General features: G+C 42.2%; 1 protein-coding gene across 1 annotated transcript in view; it reads right to left on the reverse strand.

Moving 5' to 3' along the window:
• Positions 1-24,394, reverse strand: part of MTHFD1 (methylenetetrahydrofolate dehydrogenase, cyclohydrolase and formyltetrahydrofolate synthetase 1) — a 349,963-nt gene that overhangs the window by 318,389 nt on the left and 7,180 nt on the right. Inside the window, exons 2-6 of the mRNA XM_078660313.1 lie at positions 10,439-10,523; positions 6,406-6,465; positions 3,447-3,500; positions 2,289-2,425; positions 1,859-1,959 (exon numbers count right to left, since the gene is read on the reverse strand). Of these exons, the coding sequence (XP_078516439.1) occupies positions 1,859-1,959; positions 2,289-2,425; positions 3,447-3,500; positions 6,406-6,465; positions 10,439-10,523 (437 nt within the window). The remainder of the gene's footprint in view (positions 1-1,858; positions 1,960-2,288; positions 2,426-3,446; positions 3,501-6,405; positions 6,466-10,438; positions 10,524-24,394) is intronic.

A 24,394-nucleotide genomic window follows, 5' to 3' on the forward strand; every position in this document is an offset into this window, starting at 1 on the left:
TTTTGAGGGCGAGACTCCACCAGAGAATATCAACAAGGACAGTCAGTTAGGGCACTCTACATGGGAATCAATCTTTTCTCCATGTGAAGCAGACAATTCAACAACAAATCACTAAGTGGGATGCATAGTAATACTGTTTGCAAGAACCTCAGTAAAAATCATAGCATCAGTGGTCGATAGGTCTGGAAGACCAGCAGTCCTCTAGGTCCTTATAGGGATGGGGAATCAATGCACTCTCACACTTATTGGGGTCTTTTCTAAAAGACTTCAACAGGGTCTTCAGAGGGCTGAGGAAAAGTAGAGTACATTATTTGTAGAAACCAATTGTGAGCCCATCTGTGTATCGCACCTTATCTAAACTCATGGATGTTCTAGCTGGAAGCATTTCCTGCGCCTCAATGGGTTTGACCAGCTCCTCTGCCCACTGGGACGGAAGAGTAGCTGTCAGAGTCTGCTCAAGGAATTACAGTGTGTCCTCTACATCGACAGAGTCTGCTGCAAAGAGGTGTTTGGTGCACACAGTGGTGATGTGAATACCCTTGTTTTCTGTGTCCCCTTACTTAATAACAGAAATGTATCCACCTCGATTACCCTCCTCATTAAAGGTCTGCTGGGGGGAGAGGGGGGGGGGGGGAGTAATGCATGCTTTGCCTTGCTCTCAACAATAGTTAAAACGGATTGTTGAAAGCTCTAGTACACCTGCAAGAGGGTGACCATTTGATCTTACGAACCATCTCTTAAGTTCCTTCAACAGCTGATCCTCTATAAGACTCACCACCTTCTGGAATTTGGCTGTGATGGCTATAGCTGCATGCCCAAGCGATGATTTGAATGTGTTCCAATGAGTTTGGAAAGAGAAGTCTTGACAACAAAATAATTTTAAATTGCTTGAATTACCTCGGCTGTATGTGATGGGTCTACAATCAGCCTGTGTCCTTTTTCCAACTTCTTCAGACCTTCCATCACATTTTTTTTGCAGACCTCAGTAATCTGATATTAAGACTCTCCCTCCCCCCCCCCCCCCAAGACACACACCACCTCACATGTGGGCTCTCCATAGCCTGTTCATAAGCTTTTTAGACAGGAAAAGATAATCAAGCCTGGTGTATGAATGGAAGCAATAACCCCCCCCTCTCCTGGCCGCATGTATTGTTGGTATACTTTAAACCCTTTCTGTCCTTCTTGGAGACCACGGGTCTCAGAATCCTTAATATGGCTTTTGATCTCTGTAAGTAGTGTACTAATCTATCCAAACCTGTCCCAAATTATATTAAGATAATCACCCAATATCAGATTGCCCTCAGCACCCCTGTAGGCAGCTGGCTCCAACTGGTGCGCTAAAACGACGCACACTGTGTAGAGAGTCAAGGGAATGTTTATTGGTTTACAGGGCTCTCTTCAAAAATCCCAAGTGCTCGATTTTGTGATGGTTGTGTTCGAGCAGCTTAGGCTAATCAAAGAGGAGTGTTTGCCATTTGATGTACACACACAGTCAATAAATGGGACACACTCAGAAATCCAACTCCCTGCTTCTAGGTCATGACATTTCCTTACCCATGCGGTCCGGTCAAAAAATGTTAAACCCTTAAATATTTCCTCTTTATTCCTTTCCTTCTTCAGACAACTGAAATACTTTTTTTATATGTTTCTTTATTAGCATGCCTGCTCACAAAATTAGTGTTTCGTTATTTAAAATGTTTTAGGAAAATGATTAGAAGAATCAGAATGTTTCACTATAGAGATGTTCAAAGGGTCTGAAACTTCAAGCTGTGCTCCCAATACTTGGAGCGCACGTTTTCTCTACCTATGAGGCAGCAGCCCTATTTCGGCGGGAGCAAGCAAACAATGTTTTGCTTACCTGTCTGTCTGATAAGTTCCATACATCCTTTCGGGGTGCAGGGGATGAAACAGTCTCCGAGGTCTCCTCTGGCAAGTTTTCCGGCATTAATGCTTGTTAAGCTAAATTAGAAAGCCGAAAGAAAACATTTTAAACATTTCAATAAGTCGAATTTCTTCATGGAAATAGCTTCCTTGTTAATAGCTAAATGCCAAGCCAACTAGTGCAAGGAAGAAGGGCGAGAGTTACTTAGAAATGAAGTACTTAATATATCACACACAAAAAACCCAATGACTGAGCAATGTCAGTGTTGGTACTGTGACAACATATCTGCAGCAGGAGCCACCAGATTTCTTTAAAGAAAAAAATATGAAATAACGGGTGACCACTGATTTCCGTTGAAGAAAAGTTTGGGCATGGTCGTGTCTGCAAACAAGAAGGGATCAATTACCCATCAACATCTTTGTTTGGGGAGACAGCATTAGTCACTCGCTCTGTATCCAGAGGATTATCCGAATCCAATGGCAACTGGACAATTAAACCATGAACAGCAGAATCTTCATTCAAAGATGTGATGCACTTCAGCACCTACCATGGAAACACAAAAAAATATAGTAAAACCAAACAAAAAAAAACATGAACATATTTCACATCATGAAAACAATTCTAAAACCAAAAAGAAAAATCGTATTTTTTCAAAAATAAGGCAATCCAGTATCATTTTTTCCTTTAATCAATAAACCTGTAAAACTACTACTACCAGCCTTATTACTTGGGCCTGAACCTTTAAGAACACCAAATACAAGCCTTGTTAATCTCGAAATACATTAAAAACACAAATTCTACAGCTTGCAAGTTTAAGGAGCTACGGTTCGACAACGCAGTTCACCATTTAACATTCCTAATATCAATATTGCAGGAAATTTGAAACTACTAATGTAACATTCAGCTATTATTTAGAGTTTTGCATTAGTAATTAATTTATCAGCAAGCACCACAACTAGATAAGACAAAACAAAATTATGCCGGGAAGTGGGTTTAGTATGTCTTGCCATTGATATAGACTGGTAAGTCTGAGATGAGGAAGGACTTGTCTCCTGAGGACCATGGGGAATGGCAACACTCTCAACATCTTTAATTGTAGTGTTTCAGGACCTATTGTTAATTGTGTGGCACACCTGTAATCTTTTCCTTGAACCCTTCTTTTGGACATTGCCAAGGCTTGATATAAGTGTAAGTAACGTGGTGTAGCCGTAGGAAAACTAAGAGTTATAAAAACAAGAGCATCAATAAAACACAATTAAAAAAAAAGTAGAAAGGTTTTTGAAGGAAAATTATAAAATAACTTGGGAAAAAGATGAACCTCAAACTTTGATTATTTTCAGTGTTCGATATACTGTTCACCTTCACTTGCTACTTACACATAGACCCAAAAGGACTTTACAAACACATTCCAGAAAAGGAATGAAGGCAAGTTTGAAAGAGAACCTGCAGGCCCTGGATGTGTGAATATGTGTGGGGCTTTTGTTTCTCTTGCTAACCACAAAGCAGAGTATGAATTTTGAGACTGTACTATAAATCACATGTCACACAATGAATCAACGCCTACCTCTGTTTCTGTTGCAGTCTTTGGCAGTTTCACGTGGTTCGCATTGATTCCAATCTACAAATAAAACAAGTTTGACTGAAAATTTAAATACAAGTACCATAAGCATCACAAGCATGGAACAAGTATATCTTTTAAGTGCTCCTAATTCAAAGTGTGCCTCCAATCTTAAATCCTAAAAAGAAAGAGGTCCTATTCACAGGCGGCACACTGTATTAATAATACAATTACATTTAAAAATACACAGGTATGATTAACTTATCTGTGGTGCAGATAGAACAGGGTTTGGGGGCAAGACAAAATTGCACCTATCCTTAGTCAATTTTTTATTTAAACAGGCAAGGTGCTACGGACCGGAGATCCAAAGCCCTTAAATCTCCTAAGACACGAACTGTCTCAATTTACTTTAAACAACACACAATGGTCCAGCACTCTAATTTCAATTGAGGTTCACAATAAGTAATTAGTTTTATCTATATATTTGTAAATCACATTTAATCAAAGGAATGGTAGTTCAGCGGAGTTGTTTTCATCAAATTCTTTATTCATAGCTTCTTTTTCAGCAAGATAAAAAGACCGTAGCCAATGCGTTTCGTCCTCTCGGACTTCTTCAGGGCAAAAAATATTTTCTTACGGTCTGTGCTGAATTCTCTCATTGATGAGGTTTCTCCTTTTAAAATCGAATAAAATCTTATTGTATCTTCTACAAGGAGTCAGGAAATTAAACGGAGGACGGGTGATACGGACTGACCCCCTACCGTGAGAACTCAGCAATCAAATTTAGAATAAACATCATATACGGCAATTTGAAATCTCAGATACAATCAGATTTTAAAAGGAGAAACCACAACGATGAATGAATACATTTTCGAAAACACAAATGTTGGATATAATGTGATTGCAAGATGTTACACTGTCATGCGCAGTAAAAGGTTGGAGACGGGCAGAATCCTGAATTGCTGTCATGAATTGTTTCCCTGGCTCTGCTTTTATCGGAAGTCCTATAAAAAAAACAAGCATTTGCAATGCAATTAGTCTTGCCTTTGGGACCTTATATGTACTTAGCTATGCATCACATTAGCCTGTGTGCTGAAACATCTGTTCCTTAACATGGATGGAAAGGATGCACCAAACTGTGTGACACGCCTGGTATGGGAACACATGGAGAGAAATAAAGCCTTTCAGCTGGAAAGGTATAGTCCAAAGTTCTGTTTTTAATATAAAATCAGGGCCTTCAGTGGTCAGATCACTGAAAATACAAGATTTGAAAAAAATATTATTGTCTACAGGTGCTCATTGAAGACAATTTCCATGGACTGGAATCTAGAGAATGCTAAAGTGATTCTGGTATTGTACCTACCTCTGCTGGTCATTTTCTATCAAGAAAGTTAAAAAGAGGCAGTTGGCAGAAAAATTTGAAAAATCGAAAGTCCCTCAGCAGAAGGTAATTCTGGTATTTTACTGACCTCTGCTGGTCGTTTTTCATCAAGACAGTTAAATAGAGGCAGTTGAACAGAAAAAAAATCGTTAAGCGGAAGCAGACAAGTCCTAGGGCTGATCTCCAGAGCCCACAAAGTACATAAAGTATATACCAAAGTATATAAGTACATACAAAAATATATACAAGAGGTCTCGAATGCTCGACCTAAAAAAAAAAAAAAAAAAAAAAAAAAAAGAAGTTTGTATTTTTTTTTAAAAGTCCCATGCCCCAGGGCATCTCTACCAGTACGCGGCTCAAGATGCGACATTAAGTTCTTGATTAAGATTGCCTCGAAAATTGTGGCCACCCCAGTTTGTTTAGATGACTCAATCAGGAATGGGGTGGATTTGTCAAAACGGAGTGTTCTGCAAGTATTTATCGGGAGGTCAAATAGAAATGGCTGTGAGATGCAAATGTTGGAGCAGTAATCACTAAAATGTTCATGTTATTCTCTATTTAAACAGGGAAAACTCACAACTACTGTTGGTTATGGCACGATAAAAAAAATAACTCCTGGAATGTAGCTAATTGGCAGGTGCAATGCATAAGGAGGCACTCTAAACTGAGGCCCATAAAAAAAAAATAATAATAATAATTAAAAATACTGATAAACTCAAAGAGGCAGGTATGTGAAGGATGGGCGTGGGTATGCTTAGACCATAGCTCTTTGGTTATGACCTAAGAGATAAAGCAACACTCACCAGACTACACTTCTCAAACAACTGCTTGAACAGACTATTAAATGTACATCACAATGAGCATCACCAGATAGAAGTCAATAACAAAAGGTCTGCTACCAGTCAAGAATGAAGGCTTTTGTTCGCTGCGGAAGAACCAAACCTGTAGCACTCAGGGCTCCACAAGAATAAGTTGAAATAAAAAATAGAAAAAGTCAGCTTAAAGCAATGTCTCGGCAAGGGCTTTAAGTAGGATGGAAAAACTGAGGAAGGGATCTCTCAAAAGGACGTGGCTAATGTCTTTAGGGCGTGGCTTAAAAAGTAAGCTAAAAATCTGCGCTTAGCATAGTGTGTTGCCTGACATGTAATATTCTGCTTCTGTCATTGCATCCAGATATATAATACAAGTAAAAGGACATCTACAACAAGCCAGGATTATTGGCGTGGTCAATGGTTGTTAGTTGCAGAAGATAAATAAGCAGCAACTATGGCTTCGTTGTATAAAATATTGAAAATGCTTCAGTTCTGAAATGAAACTGTGAAAGAACTATACCTAGTCTCTTTGAAATTACACCAAAGGCAGTGAAGAGTGGGACCGCTACAGAGTTGAGATTTATTTTTCAACCGGAGGGTGAGGGCAAAACTGGAGAGCCCAATAGGGACCAGTCTCAGCACCTGCTTTTTAGAAGTGCCAGTGCTGAGCACCAGCAAGACCCAGCCCACTTAAAGCCCTGGTCTCACTTCTCATATTTTTTTGAAAATCCACAACTTGGCAAGAAGGCGGAGTGAGGACGGCGATCCTTACCTCAGCGGCAGCTTTCAGCTTCATACTTATGTAGAGATTGGAGTCATCGCGATCCCCGACCTGCAGGGACAAACCAGTTTGTTGTCACATATGATGTCACCACACCAGGCAGAACAACTATATCTAGCTCCCAACACTAGACTTGCATGCGCTCCTTCGGTACAGTCTATTTCTAGTTAACTTATCCCTTCCATGGACACCCATGGCCGCTACAAACATTTTCCTTTTTTTATTCCTGAAAAATTAACAGCTTTATTTTATTTTTACTATACACACATTTCTTACATTTTCATTACCGAGATCAGTTTGACTAAACGCTCAGCTACACATGTGTGCTACAAGGACCATAAAAATCTGTCTGTCTGTCCGTCTCTGCATTAGAGGTGGGTGGAGTTAGAAACGGCAGAATTTTGTGGGGCTGAGTTAGGGACATTCAGCTTTAGGTCTGCCAGTGCACATACGTTTTATTTGTTGTTATCTCTGCACTGAAATAAACTGAAATGGAAAAAATACAATTGTAACGATACTTCGCTTCCCTTCATGGTCGTAAATTCACCACATTTAGATACTAAGATTTTAGGGCACCTGCTCCAGAGATGCAGGCATGTCCAGCAGGTGTCGGAGTATCACACTGGTAAGATAACTCAAGTGGTAATGTCCTGGCCACAGAGACCCACTCGGGAACATCCACTCTACTAATAATGCTACAGCATCCCAGAACATTTCTGTATAATCCAAGGTAGTGCTAAAAAAAGATAAGGCCACCTTGACTCACGCCATCAACAGGGCAATACTAATACTGCCAGTGTCCCACCACCAAAAGTAATGCACTATGTTCCCTACCTGCTACTGAGAAAAAAGCACAACTAAACTCGGAAACATTTTACAGGCTTTAGTTAGTTGTTAATCCTCCCAATTGTAAAGGCCTAGTAAATGGCATCTGTTAACTGATTTGTCTTCTTTAATTGAAATGCTTTCTTTATTTCTAGGGATGCTGCTTGTAGATTACTGGCTTTCCGAGAAGTGGGACTACAGTTAGGATATCCTTAGTGGAAGATCATGCTTTTCAAGAGCATCAGTAATTAAAGAGTAAAAATAGTCCAGGGGTTCAATGTGTTTATGTGGCAAAGACGAGGGTCAAAGTTATATAGGAGACAAAAGCCATACTCTGAAGTGTGTTTCTGGTGCACTTAAAGGTGGGTATTGTACACTCTAGGCTATGGGGTCGGAGGATTCCATGTAAGTGATGTTTAGAGACAGTATCACACCGATTTGTATTCCTGAAGTTATTCCTAGCCACAACAAGTAAGAAGTGAAATATCTGCAGTAGAGGTCATTTGAAAGAACCTTGTGCTGGGCTTACCTTGTTTAGCCTGTCATCAGGTTACAACACTGTTGAAAGAGCTGTAGTGCTTTCTGCACAACATTGTGCTGGTGTAAACTGACACGATCTCAGTTGTAGATAACACTGTAATTATTGTTTTGTTTTATTCCAGATGTCACATTCGCATATGGTAATAATTTCCATAACACTGTACTGTTTGTGTGTCATTACCACCTTTGGGTTGCCCCGCGCTCGCATCTCCATTTTGAATATGCTAATTGACCTTTATTTATAAAATGTTTTAATCCCTATTACCAACTTCCATCCCAGATGACAATGATTAGTAACATTACACCGCTCTGTACGTCACTGTTTATGCGGGGTCACGGCCCTTTTGGCCAGACCTGCACACGCAAGTACTGACCGTTTTTTGTTTCTTTAACAAGGAGCTTAATTTAGTTACCAACTTCAGTCCCAGGTGCTAACGTTATGGACGGATAACGTCTATATTTTACATCCGGTTTCTTTAAATAATGCAGTTTTTCTTGGGGATCTTCGGATATAAGGAACTGCCTCACAAATTGTAAGGCTGACAAAACAAGTAATACGAGGTGGACAAAATGTAGGATGTACACCGAGTTTTGATATACTGTATCCAGCACAAAAGTGAGATGTGTGTTCTTATTGCTTTTAGGTTTTCTTTCTCTGACCGTTCGCAAAAAAACAAAACAAAAAAACACCCCCGGGGAACTGTAAGTGACAATGGTTGCTATATAACACGTACGATTACAGGGAATGGTTCTGATTTCTAGACCAGAAATCTGTTCTTCTAGGTCCGGACGAAAGACACGACCCTCCTGAGCCAGATACGCTTGAAATATGTACACCGTGATTTTTGTGGGATGTGAGAGATCCTTATTTCGTCCCCATTTACACCCCCTATTGTTTATAACCTTATCCCAACCCCTGCAGTGTAATAAAATAGGCTATTAGAAGTCAGAGAATTTAAACTTTATTTGAAGATCTCACCTAATACAATTCAAAAATGTCCCATTCCTGGTGGAGGTTTGACCTACCCGGAACATAGGCATTCGTGTTAGTGACCCCGATGATGAAACATGCCACCAGGATACATCAGTGGTGATGAAATATGCCACTGTAATCCACGAGTGGGTAGGGTCTCCTAGAAACTTTTTTGCCAGACTTCCAATTCTAATTTGCCTTTTCTGGTTACACTCCCCTGGATTTCGAATTCGGTCTCTAGAAGCGGAGTAGACATACCGAAACTGCTCCCACAACCTCTTTTCTGTAATATTGGAGGCATCCAAAAATAGTAAGCATTTCAAGCCACAGTCCGGCACTCCGTCCAAGCTCTGTGCTACAAACATTCCAAGAACCGTTTTTCTTTTTTTTAATTGTTTGATTTTGCCATTTTCTGTTTGCTTTCTTTGTGCAAAGTACAGGACTGCCTAAAATTGCACTCTTTCTTATTAATGGCCCTCTTTGATTAGCATGCTTTCATGTTGACAAGGGTACCCTATCTGTGTAACTATGGGACATGGCAGCAGAATTAACCAATCGAAGTCACAATTTTTTTTTTAATCTGCACCGGCAGTTTTACACCCTTGTGTGAGTGCAAATATATGAATTTCAAAATTCACAAGCTTTGCCAAGTGTACTACTGAAAACCGGCAACAGTTGCCAGTGTTCAGAGGGTATACCAGGAAATGTTTTGCCAATTCCTACTTATTCCTATGTAAAGGCAGATCTCGCGCTGAACTGCATGTGCGGTGTAGGCGCAAAAATGCCTTCTTGTAATCATTTATTTCGATCACTAACATGATCATTCATAAAACATCACATTGAACATACAACATTAACACTCCTCTCAATCAATAAAAGGTAATAATACAACATCTCAAAAAATGCCTTCTTTGATTATTATTAAGAAACTTATAGTGTGCACAGCTACCCCAGGGGGTTTCGCACGCAGAGCAGAAGTAGGAGGGATTCTGACTAGGGCCCACAGAGCCAGGGGAAGGGGTTAGACACTGAGTGACACAGAGCTGTAGGTAAAAGAGTTATGACCATGGCCGCATCCTGGGATGCCACAGATGATCAGGATAATGGCAATGTAGATCCTAGAAGGATTTCCTGGTAAAGTCACCTACCCTGGCAGATGTTGGGCTTAAAGTCCCAGTGCCCATATAGAAAAAGGAGCACTAACTGGGACCCTTCCCTTGGTTTCTCAGACATGTTTTTACATGGGAGGTAGTTGTGGGGGAAGAAGAATAATGAAGCCGGAAATGGCAAAATGGCAGCCTCTCGTTTGTCTATTTTGATTTTCCTCTACAATTTGGGAGAGCATTCCCTCTTCCCCAGGAGCTACATAAATGTTGAAGAGGTTTTGGGTAGTTACTTGTAACCTTAAAACATGCCGGATAGTTTGTCCACCCGATGGTTTCTGGTTTCAATTTGATAGGGTCTCAATTATTTGGCGAGACTCAGGGGAGATGCTCCCCTGCACCCTGAAGCCACACTTCCTGTCATTTCACACGCTATTAATTTACAACACAGGGAGCTATCACATAAGGCTCAATTTTAACCAAATGCTAATATGAGGCTACCTAAATGGATACACAAATATTCACGTATAACGGGGTAAATTGATCTCCCAAAACTGAGATTTCAGTAATAAAGCAAATTTACCTGCAAAATTGCCAGACCTGGTCGAAAATCAGGTGCTTGCTCCTTCAGCGACAAGACTTCCTTTTTAAGTCGTTCCCTCACGAGGCTGGAAAAAATAACTAAAACGTTTAAACCAAGTGTATTTTTTCGTTGTCACATGCTCATTGATTAGGTGTATACTCATGACTAAAGATCAATGCTTAGCATAGAGTTTGAGTAGACAGCATCTAAAGGTAAATATAGGCATGACAGATGTTCTTCACTTGTCATTGCTTTAATTAGAATTTTAAAAATAAGCCCAAAACATGGGTCTCCTGTAACATTAACGCTAAATTCTAATGCTTGCAGCCCATTTGCTAAATTGCGAAAAACACCCCATCAGACAAATATATACTGTTGGTACAAATTCTATGACACCACCGATGAACAACTGACTTAGAAAGGGCTTGTCAGAATTTGGTTTTGACCTACACTAGGTGCCCCTTCTGAATGGACAAAAAAAGCTATGCTTCTCTGATGAGCTCAAAGGAGAGGAAAAACAGGTGCCAGGGGCTGCTTTTAATTATTTCAGGTTAGCATCAGCCAATTTTGTATAGCATCAGGAAAAACCAAGCATTTGCAATGCAATAGGTTTGCATTTTTTTTAAAGTTAGAGCTATTGGTGCTGTAAAATATACTGTTTTTCACCTAGGGCAGGTATGTATGAATGAGAGTACAGGTAAATATATGAACAGAATTTTATGTAAAATGTTGGGAAAATGCAATGAAATGCTAAAAAAATAACTTCTCTTGGTGTAAAATAGTCCACTCACTATCAAACATTTTCCGAAGAGTGCTAATGTGTCCTGCAAATGTAACTCAAAGCTCTGATATAATCAAATGCATTAACCTGAAACACTTACAAATGTCTGAGAAATATTTGAGTTTTAGATGTATTTTTATGAGCATTTTTCTGGATATTCCATGTGTGATTTAGGTACACATCTTGTGAATGATCGGCTCGTGCTCTGACTTTTTGGACCACGCTAGACTCCTGCATCAGCTCTCTTCAGGGTGGGATACAGCATGGTCCCACCACCGACCCTTAACTAGACATAGGTAAACCTGAGGAAAGCAGTATAAAGCCGCCTGTGCCTTGCAGAAAAGTGAAACCCGGTTGCATATCAAATGTACCAAAAACAACGAACTTCAGATAGTTTGCAATGAAAAGAACATTCCAACACCAAACATTCAAACACAAGTTGCAAATAGTGTTATGTGAAATCTGCACAGAAAGAAGCAGCTGCTACACAACACTTAGTATCATGAGACAATATGAAGCAGACAAAAATCGATGACGTGACAATTCAGTGACTACAAAATACTCCCACAACATAGATATCCCCTACACAATAAAGAACTGGCAACCGTCCGCCTTTAGATTAACCCGTTTCATGCGCCCGCACGGCACTTCGCCAGAACGGGCGGGGCCGCGTCTGCCATTGGCCGACGGCAGCACTGGGCAGGGAGTGCTGCGCCCAGTGCTGCCGTCGGCCAATGGCAGCATGGAAGGGGTTAACACAAAATGTATATCAATAGTATACCAAGCATCTGCAATGCAATCGGTCTCGCATTTGTGAAAGTTAGAGCTATTGGCATTACTAATGATAATGTATTTAATTTATGGTTTTTTTTGTTTGCAGTAGAGTAAATTAACAGGTAAAGCAGGGAACTTTGGAATGGAACTGAAAGCCTCCCTGAGAGCATGCCTTGTGCTGGGGAACGGTGCACGGCTTCTCCCAGAGGTATTCTTGTTTACAGGAAACCTTCGCAAACACAAACGTACCAAATACATCCAATTCTTGTGGTATAATATGAGGCATTTAATGATTACTTTAAGATCCCGCATTGTTAATCTCCTTAAGGGGACTCGAAGAATCCTAGGAGTGTCACCAGTTTGCAATATAAATAAGGTATTTTGGCCTAAATATATTTTTTACATTTTGTATTTAGTGTTGAGTCTAGGTATTTAAATGGCAGTGAGATAATCAGCCTCCTGGGGATTGGAAGCTGCATAAAAATAGATCCGTGGGATAATGACTCAGATCCGGATACGAAAGCGAAGTGATTGCGACGCCATTAATGGATAAGGGGGAGAGCTACCAACATTTCAAGTAGACGAGGCAAAAAGTGAAAGCTGTACTCTTATTAAATAAAAAAGGTGTGCAGCCATGCTGTATCAGGGGGTGGGAGGGGTAAGCTTTGGAGGAAAGCCATCAAGGTGAGCAGTAGAAAACAGGCTTTATTTCGGTTCAGGCTCATATTCTGTAGCATGCCGTCCCCAGAGCGAGAGGATGTGGTGCAGCAGTCAGAGCAGCCGACTCGGGAGCTGAGGATACGTGTACGAGCATCAGCTCAACATCTAGGGATCTGTTGGCAAATAATGTATGGGCTGAACATAGGCGGAGCTTAATGCCCACATCCTGAATACAGCAGGTCTCAAAGACACAGCGCAACCGCTGCATAGGCGAAACCTAAAAAAGGCGTGATGGCAGCCACCATTGGTCTCATCATTTTCAGTTATGACATATATCACCATACATGCACAAGCCTTTAGAACAAAGCATGCAGCATTTATTTTTCAATCTGAGATGCCGGATGCCACTTCTAGCAAATCAAAATTTTATTTTACATGAACAGAAGTACTTTCTTGTGGCGGAGCACCAGGCAACAAATGACAGATGCTCCCCACCCCCAAATAAAAAGAGAAGGAAATGCCCATGCAGGGTGGGGGAACTTAACGATAATGGTAAAACTAACGCTAAAAAAGTAAGCAGTGGAAGGATACAAGTCGAAAGGATGGTAAATAGGCAATACTCCAGGAGGATGGACAACACAAAAAAGGAGGGAAGGAAAATGAGATGACAGTCCTCAAATAAGAAGCAAGCAAATGAGAGTGACAATAAAAGTCAAGCAGTGGGCAGACTGAGCGGATCCCATTTTTTTGTATAGCCCACAAAAGGTATTTTGCAACCAACCTTAAAAAACTGGCTAGTAGGCAAGAACAAACAAGCATTGGAAATGCAATAGGTCTCGCACCATTAGAGTTAGTGTTTTTAGAATTGTTTATGGGTTTTTTTTGTAAATGTTTAGCATTTTTGTTTCCTGTAGCCAATGCTAAAGTATTACAAATAAAAAAAGCCATAAACATTTCTAAAAGCTCTAACTGAAATGGTCTGAGAACTATTGCACTGTGTGAGGGTGAGTGAGGGTGAGTGAGGGTGAGTGAGGGTGAGGGGTTGAGGTTGAGGGTGAGGTGTTGAGGGTGAGTGAAGGTGAGTGAGGGTGAGGGTGAGTGAGGTGTTGAGGGTGAGTGAGGGTGAGGGTGAGTGAGGGGTTTTGGGTGAGTGAGGGTGAGGGGGAGTAGTTGAGGCTGAGTGAGGGTGAGTGAGAGTGAGGGTGAGTGAGGGGTTGAGGTTGAGGGGTTGAGGGTGAGTGAGTGAGGGTGAGGGGTTGAGGGTGAGTGAGGGTTTGAGGGTGAGGGGTTGAGGGTGAGGGAGGGTGAGTGAGGGTGAGGGGTTGAGGGGGAGGGGTCGAGGGGGAGGGGTTGAGGGGGAGTGAGGGTGAGTGAGTGAGGGTGAGGGGTTGAGGGTGAGTGAGGGTGAGGGGTTGAGGGTGGGTGAGTGAGGGTTTGAGGGTGAGGGGTTGAGGGTGAGTGAGTGAGGGTGAGGGGTTGAGGGTGAGTGAGTGTGAGGGGTTGAGGGTGAGTGAGGTTGAGGGTGGTTGAGTGAGGATGAGTGAGAGTGAGGGTGAGTGAGGGGGTGAGGGTGAGTGAGTGAGGGTGAGGGGGTGAGGGGGAGGAATGCGGCCTGCTCTTCCTACTTGTGTGGCAAGTATTTAAAGTTGCTGCCGTAGCTCAAGCTGCTGAGACGGGGGGACATGGGGGGCTGCGACAAGGAAAGGATTGGCAGGGAGGGCGCAACAGGAAGGCTCTCACTGGACGTGCGTGGCTCCACCTAATGCAGGAAAAGGAGGAGTTTCTGACACAAAATATCTGTTGAAAATTATAAATTTAAGTAGGGAAGCTGTGATTTGTCCCGATTTCCTGGGTCCACTGTGTACAAATCGGCCAGTCAACGAGTGTTTATTCGTGTTTTCTTATGTTGAGGCTTTGTTTTTGTTTTTTTACCCCTTAGTGCAGTCTTCTGCAGTTTGTAGAATATAGCGTGAATTCGATCAGAAGGGATCAGAGCACTTTGCGTAAGCGAGAGTTACATTACACTAGGCCACATGCATTGTTCAAGGCATCAGGAAATTAGGGGATTTGCCCAGAATCTCAAGAGTTTGAGCCAAAACTGAGATTGGAACCGGGTTCCCGAGTTCCAAAGACTGCAGATCGGGCTGAAATACCACATCGCGTTTAGAGGGAGGCAGAACCCACATGATGGAAGCTTGGCTCGTTATGGGGTCGAGGTTCCGGTTTTATGAACATGACAATTTAGCTGTAATGAAATAAAGGATTAAATAACGCAATGCCTTGCAGCCAAAAGGTTAATTTAGATCACGGTTTCCTTTTATTATTTACAGCATTGTTCGGGGGGGGGAGGGGGGGATATAGAAACAACACGAGGGTCAGCGTGTGGGTTAAAGTAAAAGCAACATGGTGGAGGGTGTGTGCAGGCAGTGGAGCTAAGCATCAGGATGAGCACAACAGGAAGGGGACCGAGCCCTAGCCGTACTTGCAGTGCTGGGAGACGTGAGGCAAGGGATGGGAGTGGAGGCGAGGGGGTGTTTCTGACGTGAATCCTGTGTTAATGAAAAGAAGGCGAGATCTCACTTCTTATGCTCAGCAGTCAGCTCTGCCACTCCCAGCTCTGTAATTCAAAAGTGAAAGCGCTTGCTAAACAAACAATTCATCCTCTCGTGGTCTAGAAGCTGCAATTTTTCACAAAAACACATATTTCGGATGCTATTTATTAGAAATTTAACAAGCATTTGCACCGGAGGCCAGTACTTACCAGCATAGTCCTAGGTCTGTACCGCATTGATGCTGGCTGCGGGTCGGCGGCTCTTTTGCCGAGGATGATCTTCAGAGCTGGGAAGAGAGCAGTGGGCTAACTCGGGAGGGGGCGGAGCGGGTAAAATAAACAAACGAGACGGAGGGAAGAGAGGGGAGGGGGGGAGGAGAAATGCGACACGGCGGGAAGGGGAGGGGGCGGAGCGGGTTAAATTAAACAAACGCGACGGAGGGAAGAGAGGGGAGGGGGAGGAGAAATGCGACACGGCGGGAATGGGAGGGGGCGGAGCGGGTTAAATTAAACAAACGAGACGGAGGGAAGAGAGGGGAGGGGGGAGGAGAAATGCGACACGGCGGGAAGGGGAGGGGGCGGAGCGGGTTAAATTAAACAAACAAGACGGACGGAGGAGAGGGGAGGGGGAGGAGAAATGGTACATAGCGGGAAGGGGAGGGGGCGGAGCGGGTAAAACAAGACGGACGTGCACGCGCTTTTAAGCTCAATGCGCATGCGCATTGAGCTTAAAAGTCACGGGCACTGCAAGGAATCGCCACGATTCCTTGCAGTGGATAAAGAGTGGATAAGCCCCCATAGTCTCGCTTGCTCGATGCGCATGCGCATCGACAGGCGAGACCTAAAAACATACTAGAAAAAAACAGTGCTGTTGAAAACACCCTCCAGAAACAAGAGCAATTCGCCACCTAAACCCAGGGACTACCTAGAGATCCTAACTTGTGATTTATAAATAGATATATATATATATATATATATATATATATATATATATATATATATATATATATATATTCCTTAAAGAACGGGTCCAACACATGCATTGGGACCAATCCAGGTAAGTTTTATTGCCACCATCAGGAAGACACAGTTCATTAAATACACCTAGCAGACGCATTACAGCGCTTGCCTTATTCATTGCCAGCTTTGTGGTTTGTTCTGCGACGGTATTGCGTGTGGAGTATGCTGCTAATTGTACTCCCATTGGAGCCTGGTTAATCCAGTAGGAGGCACCGCTCTTTCCACCTCCTTCGCAGCACTTGATATGAATGCTGGTAGATGAAGTCCCCACGTCCGCATGTCGTCCGAATGCCTGAACAATTTAAAAGAGCAGACATTTTCAGCATTAAACATTTTTTTTTTGCAAAGTCAGATGGCACTATCTTACGCTCAGTTCTATCGAGCCTTTTAAACTTGAAACACTAATACACTAGCCTGCCCATTCCGACGATGTACCACACTGTTTCTTAGGGACTTTGTACCCAGATTAGTAAGTTAACCGTAAACATATTTCACTGAATCATGTTTATTTACTTATGCAGATGCTCAAATGTTCAAGAAATTTAATTGATTTGGAGCAATGTTGTAAAACTGATCTTGGGCAGCACTGAAACGATTCCTTTTATGGTTTGTTACCTTTTCGTGTTGTGGCATCATAGTGCAGGTAAAAGGAGTTTCTTGGCACTACAAAAAGTTGTTCAATCACTTCCTTTTTTTTTTAAACATATTTTTATTGAGACATCAAAACACAAAAAAAAGTATAAATAACATAACAGAAACAGAATAAGAATGACTGTGTCTGATGTCCCTTTTTAATACTATATCCCCCCACCCCAGTGGATCCACCTTCTAAGAACAAATCTATACATTAAATTTAGACACAAAAAAACCAAACCATGATACACTCGGGTTGTATGCTAATCTTTGCTTAGCCAATTAGTTAGCAACAGCCACAATCTTTAGCCTTTTTCCCTTGCCCGCCTCCCTCTTCTTCTATAAACAGAAATCTCCCATTTATATGTAGATAACAGTTTACTAAACCAAACAAATTCTGATGGAGGGTCTGGATCGAGCCATGCCGTAGCCACGACAAGCGGAATATAGCCATTGCAATAAACACAAATTTCACATCGCCTTCTGCCATGACTTCATTAGAAATCCCCAACATTATAACATGAGGGCTCAAAGATACTAAATAGCCCATAATAGATTGTAATTGTCGCTCAATGTTAAGCAGTACTTCCGAGAGACTAGGACAAGTGGCAAACATATGAGTGCTGTCTGCCCCCACCAATCCACACCGTGCACAATGTGTCCCCGAAGTGCCCCCCCAGTGGAGGATCCGTGCAGGCGTGATATAGAGATTACACCAGGTCTTAAAACATTGCAGCTGCACATTGGGAGAGATAGATGCTGTTTGACTAAGCAGCAGGGAGTCCTCACACTCCCCCCCCCGTCCCGCTTGTAAGTTTGTTTGCCCTCTATCAAAGTGCCTGGCAAGATCATCTCCCATTCCTTCATCGATTAATTTATATGCTGCAGATGTCGAAGGGTGGTTATTCTTAATCAAATCTAATAACGGGATCCAATTCGGATAAAAAAAAATTTGGGCCAAAAAATCCTGTATTTGTAAATACTTAAAGAAGTCTTTATTCTCGATGCCAAATCTATCTTTAATGACATCAAAGGATAGCAGTTTAGTACCAGATACAAGATCTCCTATGTAATTAACCCCCCTCTCTGACCATCTTCTAAAATAAACATCACAGAAAATCTCAGGAAGCAAGGGATTATTAACTAAAGGAGAGTACAAATGAAGCCGTCCTCTCTCACATCTTTTCCTAACTGCAATCCAAACTTTTTAGGAGCCTAAAAAACCTTAAATTTGACCCTCTTATAAAATGCGAAATCAATTTGATGCATTAAGAGACCCCTTGCTTCTTCTCCGCAGATTAATTGATATATTGATGTTTCGTGACCACCTGGGTTACCTCGGTTTATCAATTACCCCATATACTTCAACGTGATCGGCCAGTAGTATATTTGAAAGTTGGGGAGAGACCAGCCTCCCCGATCCCTTGGTAACATCATATACCATAGTGCCCGTCTTGGGCGCTGCCCCGCCCATAAGAACCACGACACTGCCTGATCAAACTTCTGGAACCACATCTTATTAAATTCCAGGGGAATGGCTCTAAAAAAATATAAAATTATGGGGAGAAAAATCGTTTTAATAACATTACATCTTATGATCGATGTCAAGCAAAGATTATTAATTCTACGGGTGTCTGCTTTAATATTACATAACAATGATTGAAGATTCAGCTCAACAATAGCTTCCGGATTAGCACTTATCTCCAGACCTAGATACCTAGCTTTAGGCAACACGTGCACATCTGTTAGTGTGACCTTATTATTAATAACTATTTGCGTCTTGCTATCATTCAGATGATAGCCGGAAACACTACCGAATTGTGAAGTCACACGGTTTATTTCCTCTAAAGCCTGGTATGGTGCAGGAGTAATAATAGCTAGGTCATCTGCGTATCCCAGAATTTTCACATCAAAGATTGATTCAGGATAATCCGGCCAATCTTATTAAGGGATCAATATATACTTCAAACAACAAGGGAGAGCAGGGGCGCCCATGTCCTGTCTAGTACCTCCCCTTATTATACATCTCTTCCGACTGTGTTCCTATTTTGGCTATTGGATCCTTATACATGCTCTGAACTGCTTTTAACCACTTGGATGCTAAGCTACTTGCAGTGCTTCCATGTAATTTCCATTGAAATCAATGGAAACTCCATGACGAGCTGGGCTCGTCATGAGCGTCGAAGGGGTTAAAAAGCCCTCCCCAATCCCATAGTGTTTCATGACTGCCCATAAAAAAGGCCAGGAGAAACCTATTGAATGCCCTTTCTGCATCGAATAAAATTAAGGCCATAGGGTCTCCTGTAACCTTGGTATAATCAAATAATGTAATCGTCCTTCGTATATGGTCTATAGTTTCCTGACCGGGTACAAAGCCGTGATGCTGAGGAGAGACCATTTTCTTGATTACAGCAGATAATCTATTTGCTAGAATCTTAGAGTAGATTTTGACATCATTATTTATTAATGTAATGGGCCGATAGGCCCCCAAATCTGTAGCCGGCTTTCCTTTCTTTAAGAATACAGCGATCTTTGCATACCTCCAAGATACTGGGGGAAGATTCCCCATCCTGTATCAACCGGAACATTTCCAGCATGATTGATGCCAGCTGGGTTCGGAAACTTTTATAAAATTCCCCGGTCTCACAGCTTTTCCAGATGGTAACAACTCTACGGCATTAGCAATTTCTTCTAAGTTTATCAGTACATCCAACATTCTACATTCCTCAGGTGAGAGATAATCCGACTTAACCACTTCAAGATAACTAGTAATTTTACCCTGTACCCGGGATACATCTCTAACGTCTTCGGAGTATAACTTCTGATAAAAATGTCTGAAAAGTGGCCAAAATTGCACTAGGGTCAGACACTAAACCAATATCAGGGTCACTGATTCCCAAAATCCGTGTTTGTACTTCTTTTTCCCCCTCACTCACACTGCTAGTAAATGCCCTACCCTCTCATTGCTTTCATAAAGTTTCGTCCGCCAGGCAAGATATCTTCCAGAAGCCTTCGCAAAAGAAACTTTGGTTATAGCAGATCTAGCTATTATGATCCCAGTCTGTGCCATTTATATATCCCCTCCTTCGGCTATTGCTTTACCAAACTTAGTTCCGCTTTAGTTAGTGCCTCATACAGGTCTCTTAATTTGTTTCTCTCCTTCCTCTGTGCCTCCTACCAAAACTGCGTGGTCTCCCCCCTAATACCTGCTTTTAAAGTGTCCCAGCCATTCTGAATATTAGTACTGCCGAGATTCTCATTTAAAAATCTAGTAATCCACATAGCCATGTGTTCTAAATACAAGTTATCGTTCAGTAATGCCCTGTTAAAGGTCCAGCCAGAGACACATTTTGGATGTTTAATATTCACTTCCAATACTAGAGGGTTATGGTCGGATATTACCCTAGGGAACTTGACAATTTTACTCCCCCGCGCCAGACTTTGAGAGATAAAGAAATAGTCCAATCTTGAATGAGATTGGGGTTGTGTTGAATAATATCTAAAGCCTGGATCTTGGCCCCCGAGTTGACGCCCAAACATCTACCAGCCCATGCAGCTCCTTTAGCTGAGTAAGAGACCTGAACACTTTCGGCTTCCGACCTACATATTTTGTTTCAGGATGATTCGCTATTACACAAATCAATATTAATATTAAAGTCTCCACACAGTATAACTGGTGCAGGCCAACCCACCAGTTCAATTCTCAGCCAATTCAACAACTCAGGATCGTCTAAAACTGGACCATAAACAGAACACAATGTGAACAGATTGTTATCTATTGAACACTGTGTGATTACCCATCAACCGCATTTATCGGAAGCTGACCAAGAAAAGTTTGCCAAGCCCCTTTGTCTTGACCTCTTGTTTAGACCACATCATCAGTTGATACCCATCCAACTCCATAATCTTATTTCTACTGGCTTCGATGTGGGTCTCCTGATGGCAGATTATATCCGCCTTCAGGATTCGAACATCTTCTTTTATCCTTCGGCGTTTCCCAGAGTCATTCAATCCACAGATGTTAAGAGTGGCTATCCTAACACATCACATAACTTATAATACATACCCCAATAACCAATACCCATAAGGCAAACAACAAGAAGATTTCTGCAACACAGGAGGTGGGATCCCATGGTCTCCGAGGTTGATCTGCGCTCCCAGCTATTCTGAGGTCCGTATCCCTCTTGGGGACCGTGCAACCTGAACCCCTGTGCACCACGTACATTTGCAGCACCATATGCTTTTTGGCAACCCCCGAGGCTGTGCTTTGGGCTACTTGTAGTAGTTTCCACTGAAGATTACCAGCCTACACTCCACGAGTGTTCCGTGCGCTGGTATTTTGCGATTCCTCTCGAGGTCCCTTCGCAATGCCTGGTCCATTGGCCTGTGGGTCCCTGTGAAGGTAACTTTAACTTTCCGTGGGCTTTCCTGATTGCTCCAGACGTGCCCAGACTCTCCATTGCTTGGAGAGTCTCCAGGATCTTGCTGGTCCTCACCGAAGCCGATTTCCTCGGACTGCGTGGGTTGCAGTTGCCAAGGATTGTTGGTGTTCAATCAAGACACTGACCCCCCCAGCACTCAACATCCTTCGTGGGACAGCTCACCTCCGGACTTTGGACGCAGTCGCCTGGTTCCTGTGGCTGCAGAGTCAAGCTTCACCTCTTCTCACCTGAAGCACCAGACATCGGTGGGCAGTCGTCTGCAGAGTCCCTGGTCACCTTGAAGAGACCCAGACTCAGTCCCCTCTGCTTTTAGGTTCTTCTCATCCCCAATCCAGGCTTGGATCACACTGGCCACTTCATTTTCCCATCAGCAGCACTTTTCAGCATCACGACATTGAAAATGACCAAGATTCCCAACATCAGTTGACACCGTGGAGAAGTGTGGCTCACTGGTTAGAGGAGGCAGACCTGGAAGCAGAGGTCAGCCCAGGACCAGGGTTCAATTCCCGGCTCGGGGGGGTCTTGAGTCCTAAAATGTCCATGGACTCGACAATTCTCGCTCCGGTGCCTACTCGATTCACGGGTTCACACTCTGCGACTCTGGGCAATAGCTTGCTTAATCTCCACAACGGCCCCTCGCGGCGGGATGCCTGGCTTTCACCTTGCGGATACCCTGCCGGGTTATCTCACAGGGGAATACCAGGACGGGTTCCCTAAGCAAGCGCTTAGAAACCGCTTGGTGATTTGCGCTATATAAATTCCTGTACATTTACATTTACATTTACATTTACATTTACCCAAGCACCTGGCTTCCCTGGGCTAGGTAACACTGGTACTCCGGTACTCACAAGGGTGCTGGTCTTAGAACCTTCTATGTTTGAAAGTGTTGCTTAAAGGCCTCTCAGAAGTGTCCTTAATCATTAAAATTCCAACCGCGACTGAGTTGTACGGAGCTTGCGTCTGTTCTCACACTACACCCGTCCTCAGTGGGTCCCCTGTGTCACTACTTTGGGTGGTTCCTTGGGGTCCCAGCGATTCTACGTGCTCTACGCACTGTGTCTAGTCAAGTCGTGGTTGTTATAACACTTTTAGTATATGGTTCGGTCTCCCCATGGAGCCCGCTATGTATTGTGCTATTTACTGTCATTCTAGTGATTTAATATTGTGTGCTTTGTTCTCTAAGCTCATAAAGAGGTTATTAGAGTGTTTAGTAATAAACACATATTTTATATATTCCTTGTGTGGTTCTCCCTTCATTTGGTCATTCAGGAGGTTATATTCTGGTAAAACAAGCTGCTTTACATTCCTTCGAGACTTAGCCTGAAGGCTGCTCTCCATAGCTACCACTAGGATAGCTTTCAATAAAGGTTGTCTTTAACCGAATCAACAGGAAGGGTTGTTTGGACTGATACAAGGTGCCCACTACAACTAGTGGGCAGTATATACCAGGCCAACTTCTCACAAACAGAAATTATCTGCAGACCATACGAAAATAGTGTTGTTGCTAGAAGTCATAAATCTGAAAATATAAACGAATCAGAAAATAGGGAGTACCGTGGGAATAGAGAGAGAGGATAGAGGCTGGCTCTGTTTGCATAAGAGAAAAGCATTCACTATACTGGCACAGATAGCTTCAGTAAAATCACGTGATCACACAATGTTCCCTTAACACACCTTTTAACAAAGCCATTATTTACATTAACCAAACTCCTAAATCCTCTTACGTGACAACAACACCCAATATACAACACCACACCCATTTCTCGCCGTGAAGCATCAAGCTCCAACACCATTAAAAACAAAGGAAAATATATAAACAGTTTAGAATCAGCTGAAACCTTCAGAGCTGCAAGGTAAAGAGGCACAAGAGCATTCAGATGCTATGTGCTCAGACAAGGTCTTGAGAGATAGTGAGCCAAAAAGATAAAGAAAGGAAAGACCTTACACAGAGTGTGATGCCATAAAAGAAAAACAATATTATCAGTCCGTCTTTCTCACTGAAAACAATGGATGACTAAATAAAAAAAACAAATTTTAATTTGGCAATTTCAGGCCTACTATTAAAATCACAATGGGAAGTAGCATTCCATCTGACCTCATACATACAGCTGTAAAAATGAAGGGTGCACAGCTCCTGCCACCTTTTCACAGACCGTAAAAACTACTGCCACTTTAACATAGACCTAAAAGGAAATGCTTCAAAAGCTCAAGCATGAGAGATAAGAGCTAGATAAGTCATAAAAGCAAAAGGTAGCAAATGGCTTCCCTGCTTTATGCTCCGGTGGCACGAGCACAAAAAAGTGTATTGAACTTTCTACATGTTTTTTGGATCTGGCTCAGAGGCAGCTTTAGCCGTCTTCCCACACTGAAGTTCTCAAAAAGAATGATAATAAAAACACATGTGCATTACACACACACATATATATATATATATATATATATATATATACACATATACATACAAAAATAGGCTTCTGGTCTGCCCTCTTCGGCAAATAGTCTGTTTGCATGTCATTTACATTAGCTTCCATCCACCGTAGCTTACATCGTGGGGCAACTGGTCAATGCACTTCAGCAATTGGCTCTCCTCCCTATGAACAACAACATTTTGGTCTTGCACACATCTGCTTAGAAAGTAGTCCACTTCAATAGCAATCTGCTTTCATTTCAGGTTTCCATTCACATATTTTTGTGGAGAGTCATTTCTATCTTATTTTTTTTGTTAATATATGAAACGCACTTGTAGACGGCTTAGTTTTCTTTTAATTACTTGTGCACTTTTTATGTCTATCGCATGACTACAAAAAAAACGTCACGTGTCACAAGGCTGTAAGAGGAAAAAAAAGTCCTGAGTAGGTGCTAATGTCAAAGGGAAAGCAAACACTAGAGAACAAGATGGAGTTTTAGAATACTTACATTTTAGAATATTAACATTATCTAGCAGACTGAAGAGGTGCAGAAACACCGGACTTCAGACCTCAAGCTACACAACATTTCAGCTCATATCTACAGTTTTTAAGCCAGTTAAATCTATACCCTTATTGTCTGGGTGATTACAATAATTATTGGAAAATGGGGCAGCCGTCGTGACAAAC

This window comes from Lissotriton helveticus, chromosome 9 (assembly GCF_964261635.1).
Source record: "Lissotriton helveticus chromosome 9, aLisHel1.1, whole genome shotgun sequence".
NCBI classification, from domain to species: domain Eukaryota; kingdom Metazoa; phylum Chordata; class Amphibia; order Caudata; family Salamandridae; genus Lissotriton; species Lissotriton helveticus.